General features: G+C 60.5%; 1 protein-coding gene across 1 annotated transcript; it reads left to right on the top strand.

Annotated features, from left to right (window-relative positions):
- Positions 1-370: 370 nt before the first annotated feature.
- On the top strand, positions 371-11624 carry LOC123363414 (amiloride-sensitive amine oxidase [copper-containing]-like). The gene is given in 6 exon segments (XM_045004356.1): positions 371-467; positions 7761-9312; positions 9811-9902; positions 9904-10100; positions 10647-10779; positions 11349-11624. Coding segments are annotated over 6 exon segments (2304 nt in total). The 5' UTR covers positions 371-413.
- Positions 11625-11965: the final 341 nt, after the last annotated feature.

The following is an 11965-nucleotide window of genomic DNA, read 5'->3' as shown; positions in this document are numbered from 1 at the left end:
GCGAGAGGGCGGGGCAGGGCGCAGCACGCCGGGCCGGGACAGGGCGCGAGAGGGTGTGCCAGGCCGGGGCAGGGCGCAGGGCGCCAGGCCGGGGCAGGGCGCGAGAGGGCGGGGCAGGCTGGGGCAGGGCGCAGGGCGCTGGGCCGGGGCAGGGCGCGAGAGGGCGGGGCAGGCCGGGCCGGGGCAGGGCGCAGCGCGCCGGGCCGGGACAGCGGCGTCGGGCTTGCGGGGCTCTCAGAAGCCCAGGGTGGGTATTTCCCTCCCCTCCACATCGTCACCTCCTCTCCCCTTGGGGGGGCCTGGACCCCCCGCCCAGCTTAGGCCCTGGGCCAGGTGCTGCCGCTTCCCCCCCCCAAACCAGCCAATGGCATCTCTCGGACCCGCTTCGGGGGGGGCGGTGGGTGGAGCGGGGCATGGGGCAGAGCCGGTGCCGCAGCCCCAGAGCCAGAGCGGAGCAGAGGCTGCAGGTGAGTGACACTGGCTGGGCTGGGGGGGTTCTGGGGGGATGGGGGAGGTGCATGGGGGGTACACAGGGGGGGAGATGGGGGTGCACAGGGTACAAGATGCCCACGGGCTGGGGGTGCATCGAGGTTGATGGGAGGGACATGGGGGAGCTGCACTGGCTGGGGGGCTGGAGCCCAGACGGGGCAGGCAGAGGGTCCCCCTGTAGGTGCCCCCAGGCCAGGCAGCTCTGGGCATTTACCTGCCAGTGCCCCTGGCACTGGCCACATGGGGAGTCTCAGAGCTGAGCCAGGGCAGGGGTGGGGGCAGGGGGTGGCTAGTGCTGCCAGCAGCCCCAAAGGGGCCAGTCTGGAGGCTGTGGGGAGCCAGCTTGGGAGGCACAGGAGCCCTGCAGGGTACTGGGCACAGCTGCCCCGTGCAGCCCCAAGCTCTGCTGGTGCCCCTCACTCCTGACCTGCAGCCCCTGCTAGCCCAGCTCTGTGCCCCCCACCAGCTCTGCTGGTGCCCCTCACTCCCGACCTGCAGCCCCTGCCAGCCCAGCTCTGTGCCCCTGTGCTGGTGCTGCCCGTGGGAGCCAGCTGAGGTCACTCAATCAGGGTGAACTGCAAACGGACCGGGGCAGACAAACCCCAAATGCTGGTGGTTATTCCAATACTTAGATTTACAACCAGCACAGAACAGCTCCTGTAGCACCTCCCTGGTTACTCAGAGTCCAAACCCCGCAGTTCCCTTAAAGTGCCCAGCCTCAGGCCTCCATCCAGACACACCTGTCAGATATGATGATGATTCCTGAAAATCTGATCTCACCACACAAAAGAAAAGGTTCTTCCAACCCCAAAGAATCAGCCACACACCCGGGTCCAATTATAACTTAGATCTTACCCACAATACACACTTAGAGCCAATTCTTATTAACGAAGCTAAAATTTATTTAAAAAGAAAAGAGCGAGAGTGTTGGTTAAAAGATCAATCTACAGACAGACTTGAATTAAATTCTTGAGGTTCAGACACAGCAGAGAGGAGCTTGTAGTTGCCAAAAGTCCTTTTAGAAACAGTCCATAGGTTACAGTCCAATGTCCATGTTCAGGGTGACTCCAGTCAGTGACTGGGGATCTCAGTCCTTGTGGCTTAAGGTTTCCCCCTCTTGAAACCCAAAGCAGATCTGAGATGAAGCAGGATCGTGTCCCAGGTTCTTATACATTTCCAGCAGCCTTTCGGCCTGAGAAAACAATCGGCTTCACTCTCCTTCTCCCAAACATCCTGGCAATTAGCCCAGGGTAATTTATCCATTAAACCAGGGGTAGGCAACCTATGGCGTGGGTGCCGAAGAGGGCACACGAGCTGATTTTCAGTGGCACTCACACTGCCTGGGTCCTGGCCACCAATCCGGGGGGCTCTGCATTTTAATTTAATTTTAAATGAAGGTTCTTAAACATTTTAAAAACCTTATTTACTTTACATACAACCATAGTTTAGTTATATATTATAGACTTATAGAAAGAGACTTTCTGAAAACGTTAAAATGTATGACTGACACGCGAAACCTTAAATCAGAATGAATAAATGAAGACTCGGCACAGCACTGCTGAAAGGTTGCCAACCCCTGCATTAAACAGTTCAGATACAGGTTACCACAACCTTCAAAAAGACACACAGACAATAATACTATTTCCCTCAAGTATCTTCCTAAATGTTAATCTTCCTTGTTTGACCTTTGAATCAAAGCTGTAGTGATAGACAAGACTTTAGATATTAGGAATGGCAATATACAAAAACCTGTAGGAGAACACTTCAACCTCCCTGGCCACACAATAGCAGATCTTAAGGTGGCCATCCTGCAGCAAAAAAACTTCAGGACCAGACTTCAAAGAGAAACCGCTGAGCTCCAGTTCATCCGCAAATTTGACACCATCAGCTCAGGATTAAACAAAGACTGTGAATGGCTTGCCAACTACAGAACCAGTTTCTCCTCCCTTGGTTTTCACACCTCAACTGCTAGAACAGGGCCTCATCCTCCCTGATTGATCTAACCTCGTTATCTCTAGCTTGCTCCTTGCTTGCATATATAAACCTGCCCCTGGAAATTTCCACTACTTGCATCCGACGAAGTGGGGATTCACCCACGAAAGCTCGTGCTGCAAAACGTCTGTTAGTCTATAAGGTGCCACAGGATTCTTTGTTGCTAGACTAACACGGCTCCCCCTCCGATACTAGACAAGACTTGTTTGCTCACATCCCAAGACCTGAGCTAACACCTCCCCTCCTATCTCTACCAATGCGGCTGCATCTCAAAGCTCTGGTCATTTACAGATCTGCCTAACAAGTCTCTAAGGTTCACCCATGGGTCAGGTCAGTCTGTGAGTTAATTAACTCTTTCTGGCCCTGTCATCCTTCAATGAGATATTAGATCAGACTCATAACGTCACACCCCCAATGCAAAATTGCTGCAGGAAGGGATGACACAAACATCACTGACTGCATCCCAAGGGCTCCCCATTCTGGGTTCTGTCTCACTACACCTAGAGTTGGGTTAGAAGCCGTACCAGTGTATAACAGAAATAGTTTTACCAAACTCATGTTCAATAACATGATTGAATCTCTCTACAAACTTAAGGTAAAACCTGGTGAGAACAACAGTGGATTGGATCTGCTTTTGCAGCATGGTTGCTGTATGTCTCGTGATCTTGCCAAGGGCTAAGGAAAACAGCTACTTTATCCATACACGCTCCCAATTAACATCAAGTTAATGTAGATATTAACATTGTTCATAGTACAGGAATCTTGGCATTTAGCCATAAAAGCAATTTGGTAGCGTGCCTCAGTTTCCCTTTTCATACAGCACATCAGGTCTGGAATGTCTTTTCTCCTGTGAAAAATCCCAAGACTGTTTACAGGCACTAACTGTGAAACATCAGTATAACACGGCCTTTTAACATAAAGTGTGTCTTCATGCATTACTCCCAACATGTTCAAGGGATTTTCCAAAAGATTAGGCCCATTGTACATTTTTACAGTTCTTGGTAATAGCAACACATTAGTTACAAAAATTACCATCAGCAATAACAAAAAATCCATTGCAAGTGTCCATCTACAATCATGTTTGGCATGCCACACCTTTGGCTCAATACCATTGGGGTTTGGGCATTTTAGATTCAATCTGTGGCTTCCCTTTGCAAAATTCAGTTTTCTCTTTCCTCCTTGTTCTGCAGGATCAAACCCTGATTTCTCTTGCTCAACAGAAGTCACTGGCTGATGGGGTGGGCTCTCTGTGCTAACAGCTATTAGCAGGTCTTTCTTCTCCCTGCCAGCCAGGTAATTTGCATCAACACAAACACCAGCTTTTAACTTCTTAGCTGCTACCAATTCCAAGGCTGGACTCTGTCTTACAGAGATACCCCACGAATCCAGAGGGGCTGAGGGTGAGCGTTTGCTTGCTGTCCCCTGCATCCTCAAGCATTCGGCCATAAAACTGTTCTGCTCTGAAACACCAGTAACCAAATCTGTCCTCAGACCCCGAAGCACAGACTGCTCACTCACAGAATCAGCATGGAGACAGTCCTGTCCCAACACCATTGTCTCCCCAACAAGCTGGCCACACACAGCCACGTGGTTATAGGGCTGCTCAACTTCCTTAACAGCTTCTACTCCACCTGAGACCTTTTCAAAGCTGCCCACACTGGATCTCTCAAAAGGAAAGTCAGTGGATCCATTCACAACAGAACATTTCTGGCTGTTAGGAACTGAAACTTCCTTGATTAAATCACTTTCACACCCTTCAGTTGCAGTAAACTGCTTGCACAGGCTACCATGAGGATTCCTTTCCCTAGGAGCTTTTCTAAGCAGCAATTCACCCCTCTCAGAAATTCTGCCCTTCCCTACTTCACCTAGGGCTTGCTCTACAGGAACACTTCCCTGAGCAACCACAGACTCTTTCTGGGTCTCACTTACATTCAGAATCACCTCTGGCCCATCAGGCAGATTCCTACACAATCCCCTTCCAGGCAAACTTATAGACTTCATAGTTAAAAGGTTAGAGGCCTTCTCCTTCTTGCTACAAGTTTCCAAACTGTCAGTAGGTAACACAATCAAATCACCTTCCTGCTCTCCTTGTGCCCGGGCTGGGATATCACCCTGATCAGACAGAGTTGCTACACGGTCACCCTTTCCCAGCAACAGGCAAACTACAAGCACCAGAACTGTCTGGTCTCTGGGATTTCATCGTGACATTAACTGGATGCACCCTAGTCACAGGGCCATTCTCCCCAGCAGACACAAACTTAGGACCATTCCCCTCCTGGGGAATCCAGAACCAACTCTGAGACAAGTGCACTATTCTCAACCCTCCCAGGCTGAAAGGCCCCTTCTGTCTGCTCCACAGACAAAGAGCCGGAGACACATTCTCCTTCCCCAGACACCCAGCTTGGGAGCTCACTCCCCTGGTCCCAGCACACAGGGCTGATCACAGACAACTGCTTGGAGACCCAGGTAGCTCCCCCCATAGGCAAGTCAATACCCCTGACAGACACTTGTTTGCTTATATCCCAAGCCCTGAGCAAACATCTCCCCTTCTACCTCTACCAATGCCGGCTGCGTTCCAAAGCTCTGCTCATTTACATATTTTCCTAACCAGTCCTTAAGGTTCACCCATGGGTCAGGTCAGTCTGTGAGGTAATTAACTCCTGGCCCTGTCACCTTCCAATGAGCTATTAGATCACGCTCATAATGTCACAGCCCCCCCACCAGCTCTGCCGGTGCCCCTCACTCCCGACCCGCAGCCCCTGCTAGCCCAGCTCTGTGCCCTTGTCACGGAGTGTGGGGGAGCCAGGCCCTGCACCCCCGGGCTCCCTGCCGATTCACCAGGACTCTCAGCCAGCCAGTAAAGCAGAAGGTTTATTTAGACGACAGGAACACAGTCCAGGACAGGTCTTGCAGGCACAGATAACCAGACTCCCCCGGTTAGGTCCATCTTGGGGCCCCAGGAGCCCCACAGCCCCCCGGGGATCAGAGCCCGGTCTCCCTGCTCCCCTCTGTTCTTCAGCCAACTCCAGTCTGCCCAGCCCCCCGCCGGCCCCTCCTCTCTGCTCAGCTTCTTTTCCAGGCTAGGAGGTCACCTGACCCCTTTGTCTCCAACACCTTTAAGCCAGCACCTTTGCAGGGAGGGGCCGGGCCATCAGTTGCTAGGAGACAGAGTGTCAGGCCTTTGCTGCATGGCCTTTTGCTGCTAGATACTTAGGATCTGTACCCAGCCCCCAGTGCGAACAGTCCCACTTCGTCACAGCCCTCCACCAGCTCTGCCAGTGCCCCTCACTCCCGACCCACAGCCCCTGCTAGCCCAGCCCTGGGCTCCTCTTGGTTGCCGGCTGTACATAAGAACATAAGAACGGCCGTACCGGGTCAGACCAAAGGTCCATCTAGCCCAGTATCCTGTCTACCGACAGTGGCCAATGCCAGGTGCCCCTGAGGGAGTGAACCTAACAGGCAGTGATCAGTGATCTCTCTCCTGCCATCCATCTCCATCCTCTGACGAACAGAGGCTAGGGACACCATTCTTACCCATCCTGGCTAATAGCCATTTATGGACTTAGCCACCATGAATTTATCCAGTCCCCTTTTAAACATTGTTATAGTCCTAGCCTTCACAACCTCCTCAGGTAAGGAGTTCCACAAGTTGACTGTGCGCTGCGTGAAGAAGAACTTCCTTTTATTTGTTTTAAACCTGCTGCCTATTAATTTCATTTGGTGACCCCCTAGTTCTTGTATTATGGGAATAAGTAAATAACTTTTCCTTATCCACTTTCTCAACATCACTCATGATTTTATAGACCTCTATCATGTCCCCCCTTAGTCTCCTCTTTTCCAAGCTGAAGAGTCCTAGCCTCTTTAATCTTTCCTCGTATGGGACCCTCTCCAAACCCCTAATCATTTTAGTTGCCCTTTTCTGAACCTTTTCTAGTGCTAGAATATCTTTTTTGAGGTGAGGAGACCACATCTGTACACAGTATTCGAGATGTGGGCGTACCATGGATTTATATAAGGGCAATAATATATTCTCAGTCTTATTCTCTATCCCCTTTTTAATGATTCCCAACATCCCGTTTGCTTTTTTGACCGCCTCTGCACACTGCATGGACATCTTCAGAGAACTGTCCACGATGACTCCAAGATCTTTTACTGCCAGTGAGCCCAGGCCGCACTATGTGGATAATCCTGACAGCAAGTATCTGGGCAGGGCCTGGCAGGGTGCACAGAATTGCAGATGTGTGGCACTGAAAGGGACCCTCCATAGGTCAATCAGTCCCGTGCCTGGCACTCAGGCAGGGGGACGTGCCCGTGCTTTGCAGGACAGGCTTAAAATTCAAACGGCTCTGGACAACCTGGAGAAATGGTCTGGGGTAACTAGGATGAAATTCAATAAGGACAAATGCAAAGTGCTCCCCTTAGGCAGGAACAATCGGTTGCACACGCACAATGGGCAGTGACTGCCTAGGAAGGAGCCCTGCGGAAAGGGAGGTAAATTGTTCTCCTGAACCTCTGAGGACAGGACAAGAAGCAATGGGCTTAAACTGCAGCAAGGGCGGTTTAGGTTGGACATTAGGAAAAACCTCCTACCTGTCGGGGTGGTTAGGCACTGGAATAAATTGCCCAGGGAGGTTGTGGAGTCTCCGTTGCTGGAGGTTTTTAAGAGCAGGTTGGACAAACCCCTGTTGGGGACGGTCTGGATAATCCTTAGCCCTGGCGTGAGTGCAGGAGGCTGGGCCAGGTGTCCCCTCGATGTCCAGTCCTGCGACTCTGTGATTCTACATGATAACTCGACCGTCCTGCCCCCTCGGTCCCCGTGCAGCCCCCAGGAACCGTGCTGTTCCCATGGAACCCAGCCGGCAGCCCAGGCCCGGCTTCCCCTGTGCCCCGCAGAGGCTGCGGCGTGAGCAGAGCAGACAGGGCTGGAGGCAGCGGGGGAAGGGGCCCTGGCACATGCCCGGGAGGGTGAGCAGCTGGGGCTGCCCGGGGCCCTGTGGGGAGGGCTGGGCTCCTGCCATGGGGGGCAGTGTGGGTTGCCCAGGCTGTCTGCCCCACAGCTGGCCCTGTGGTGCTGCCAGCCCCCAGCAATTTCCCCTGCAGAGCCAACGACCCGGCCCCTGGGGGGGGCTGAGCCCAGGGCTGCTGAGCAGGGCAGAGCCCCCAGCTGGGCGTGCAAAGCCCAGTGCGACCCGTGTGGCGCTGCTGGGGCTGGGCAGGGGCGGTGGGACCAGGCCGGGCCTGGCTCCTGCCCCCTCTGACCGGCCCCTCGTGGTGCCCAGGTGCCCAGCGGCAGGATGTGGCTGGAGACCCTCCGGTGGGTGGTGGTGGCGCTCGGCGTCCTGGCCAGCGCCAGCCCCATCCCCACGCCCCAGCTGGGGGCATCGATCTTTGCCGACCTGAGCCCGGCGGAGCTGCGGGCCGTGCGGAGCTTCCTGCTGAGCCGGCCGGAGCTGGGCCTGGCGGCCGACCGCGGGGACTCGCTGGCCACCAACAGCCTCTTCCTGGTGGAGCTGCAGGTGCCGCGGAAGAGCCAGGCCCTGCAGTTCCTGAGTGGGGGCCGCCCCCGCCCGCCACGCCTGGCCCGCGCCATCGTCGTCTTCGGGGAGCAGGCCCAGCCCAACGTCACCGAGTTCGTGGTGGGGCCCCTGCCGCGGCCCAGCTACTACCGGGCGGTGAGCTACCCGGGCAGGCGGCCCATCCCCTTCGCCGCGCGGCCCGTCACCCTGCTGGAGTACGAGCTGATGCACCGCAGGCTGCTGGAGCTGACGGAGCCGCTGTACCGGCTGCTGCGCGACACCACCGGCTTCTGGTACCACAACTGCAGCCAGCGCTGCCTGACCTTCTCGGACGTGGCGCCGCGCGGGCTGGGCCCCGGCGAGCGCCGCTCCTGGCTCATCCTGCAGCGCTCGGTGGAGGGGCACTTCCTGCACCCCGTGGGGCTGGAGCTGCTGCTGGACCACCGCTCCCGCGACCCCCGGCGCTGGGCCCTGCAGCAGCTCTGGTACAACGGGCAGTACTTCGCCAGCGCCCACGAGCTGGCCTGGCGCTACGAGCACGGGGAGCTGGCCCTGCCCCGCCCGCCCTCGCCCGAGCGGCTCTTCTCCACCTACGAGCCCCGCGGCCACTTCAGCACCGGCACCCCCACGGCCGTGCACGGGGCCAAGGTGTGCGAGCCGCAGGGCAAGCGCTACCGGCTGCAGGGCAACCTGCTGGAGTATGGGGGCTGGCGCCTGGCCCTGCGGCTGCGCTCCTCCGCCGGCCTGCAGCTCTTCGACCTGCGCTTCAACGGCGAGCGGCTGGCCCACGAGCTGAGCGTGCAGGAGGCTGCGGCCTTCTACGGGGGCAGCTCGCCCGCCGCCATGCAGACCAAGTACCTCGACAGCGCCTGGGGCATGGGCGCCCTGGCGCACGAGCTGGCGCCCGGCATCGACTGCCCCGAGGTGGCCACCTTCCTGGACGCGCATCACCTGTACGACGCGGCGGGGCCGGAGCGCTTCCCCCGCGCCCTCTGCCTCTTCGAGCTGCCCACGGGGGTGCCCCTGCGGCGCCACTTCGACAGCGACTTCCGGGGCGGCTACCGCTTCTACGCGGGGCTGGAGGGGCAGGCGCTGGTGCTGCGCACCACGGCCACCGTCTACAACTACGACTACATCTGGGACGTGCTGCTCTACCCCAACGGCGTGCTGGAGGCCAAGGTGCACGCCACCGGCTACGTGCACGCCACCTTCTACACGCCGCAGGGCCTGCGCTACGGCTCCCGCCTGCACCGCCACCTGCTGGGCAACCTGCACACGCACCTGCTGCACTACAAGGTGGACCTGGACATCGCCGGTGGGTCCCCCCCGCCCTGCGCTGGCCGGGCCTTCCCCAGGGAACCCCCCATCCTTCCCAGGGCGGCCCCCCCTGCCCCCTGCCAGCCGGGTCCTTCCCAGGGAACCCCCCTCTCCCCGCTGGCCGGGCCTTCTCCAGGGAACCCCCCCATCCTTCCCCAGGGTGGCTCCCCCCTCCCCCCGCTGGCCGGGTCCTTCCCAGGGAACCCCCCTCCCTCCGCTGGCTGGTTCTGCCCCAGGGAACCCCCCATCCTTCCCCAGCCCAGCCCGGCTCTTGCTCTGCTCCCTGGTGGCTACTGGGCTCCCTCCCTGGCCAGGGGCTGCTCCTAGATGGTCCCCCCACCCCACCAAGCTGAGGTTGGAGGGACCCAGGAGTCCTGTTCCCATGACACCGATTGGGCCCAGGGGAGCGTCAGCCCCAGCCCCTCAGAGCGTCGGTCCCTGGGGCAGGGGTGGGGGCAGGGCCGGGCCCCCCCCTCACGGCCTGTCCCCCCCGCAGGCACCCGGAACAGCTTCGAGACGGTGGACGTGCGCTTCGAGAACATCTCCAACCCCTGGAGCGCGGGCGAGCGGGTCGTGCAGCCCCGGCTGCAACCGGCGGCCCCGCCGGAGCGAGCGCCAGGCCGCCTTCCCCTTCGGCAGGGCCCTGCCCCGGTACCTGCTGTTCTCCAGCCCGACCCAGCGCAACCGCTGGGGGCACCCGCGCAGCTACCGCATCCAGTACAGCTCGCAGGCCGGCCGGGTGCTGCCGCGCGGCTGGCGGGAGGAGCGGGGCGTCGCCTGGGGCCGGTGAGGCTGCGGTGCCGGAGGTGCCGGGGTTACAGGGACAGGCCCGAGTCTGGGGGCTTGTCTTAGAAAGGCTCCTATTACCCCCCCCCCCACCCGGCCCGATTTCTCACACTTGCTGGCTGGTCGCCCATAGTAAAGCCGGGACCCAGCAGCCAGCGGGGCCCCACCCCACACGAGGGAGCAGCCGGCGCCCCAGGCCGAGTGGCACCTGGGGCTGGGACAACCGGGCCCGGCAGGGGCCGTCCTGGGGTCCCTGGGGCTGGTGCTGATCCGCAGCCGGGGGCACCTCGGGCTGGCCGGGGCGGGCTCAGGGCCGCTGCCCGGTGACGGAGCTGGGGGGGGATGCCCAGGGGGGCCCTGCCCAGGGGGGGTTTCTCCCTCGAGCCCACTGGGCCATGCCCCACGGGGGGTGGGGCTCAGCTGGGGGATCCCCGGGGGGAGGGAGGCCCGGGGGGGGGCCCTGCCCAGGGGGGGTTTCTCCCTCGAGCCCACCGGGCCACGCCCCACGGGGGGGCTGGGGCTCAGCTGGGGGCTCCTCGCCGGCAGGTACCACCTGGCAGTGACGCGGCACCACGAGAAGGAGGCGACCAGCAGCAGCCCCTACGCCCAGCACGACCCCTGGCAGCCGGCCGTCGACTTCGAGAGCTTCATCCGCAACGACGAGAACATCGAGAACCAGGTGTGGGGCGGGGCCTGGGCTGGTGTGGGGCGGGGCCTAGGCTGTGGGGGAGCTGGGTAGGGGCGGGGCCTGGGCTGGTGTGGGGCGGGGCCTGCGTGGGGGTGGAGCTGGTGTGGGGCGGGGCCTGGGCTGGGGCAGAGCTGGGTAGGGGCGGGGCCTGGGCCTAGGCTGGGGCAGAGCTGGGTAGGGGCGGGGCCTAGGCTGGGGCGGAGCTGGGTAGGGGCGGGGCCTGGGTTGGTGTGGGGCAGGGCCTAGGCTGGGGCGGGGCCTGGGTGGGGGCGGAGCTGGGTAGGGGCAGAGCTGGTGTGGGGCAGGGCCTAGGCTGGGGCGGAGCTGGTGTGGGGCAGGGCCTGGGCCGGGCCGCAGTTGAGCCGTGGGGGGCACAGAGCCGGCCCCAGCCAGGGGATGGCTGCGGGGGGGCCCCAGGGGTCTGCTCCCTGCTGGGGGCGGGGGAGGCAGGGCTGGACCCCCGTGTATGCAGGGGTGATGGCTGTGGGGGGACAGTGCTGGGGCCCAGGGGGTCTCCCGGCTGTGGGGGGCCCCGGTGACCGTGGCCTCGTCCGTGGCAGGACCTGGTGGCCTGGGTGACGGTGGGTTTCCTGCACATCCCGCACGCCGAGGACGTTCCCAACACGGCCACACCCGGCAACGCCGTCGGCTTCTTCCTGCGGCCCTTCAACTTCTTCGACGAGGACCCGTCGGTGGCGTCGCGCGGCCCCGTCATCGTGCGGCCCCGGGACCCGGCCTCCGCCCCCGCGGCCGTCCAGCGCTGGACGCCCGCCAGCCCGGGGCCCTGCGTCGCCGCCGAGCCCTTCACCTACAACGGCACCTACGGGCAGGAGTGAGCCGGGCCCTGCCGGGGCCCCGGGCTCTGCTCCGGCTGGCTGGGGCCAGGGCAGCTCGGCAGCGGCTAGCCCCCGGGGGTCGCCCCCAGAGAGCTGGGCCTGGGGGGCGCAGCCTGACGGGGTTGGCCCCCCGCCAACGGGACTGTAGTCGGTCAATACACGTGTCTTTCCCAGCCAGCGGTGTCAGGGGGGCTGTCGGGGCTGCAGGCCCCCGGGCGGCGTGTGGGGAATTCTGGGGGGGGCCGTGCTGCGGGTGTGGGGGGGGTGTCAGCGGGTGGTGGCTCTGTGAGCCGGGCGCTGGGTGTGTCTGTATGGGGAGCTGGGGGGCACCGTGTCTGCAG

The sequence above is a fragment of the Mauremys mutica genome, chromosome 2, assembly GCF_020497125.1.
Source record: "Mauremys mutica isolate MM-2020 ecotype Southern chromosome 2, ASM2049712v1, whole genome shotgun sequence".
NCBI classification, from domain to species: Eukaryota; Metazoa; Chordata; order Testudines; family Geoemydidae; genus Mauremys; species Mauremys mutica.
This window is presented reverse-complemented; position numbering and strand designations above follow the sequence as displayed.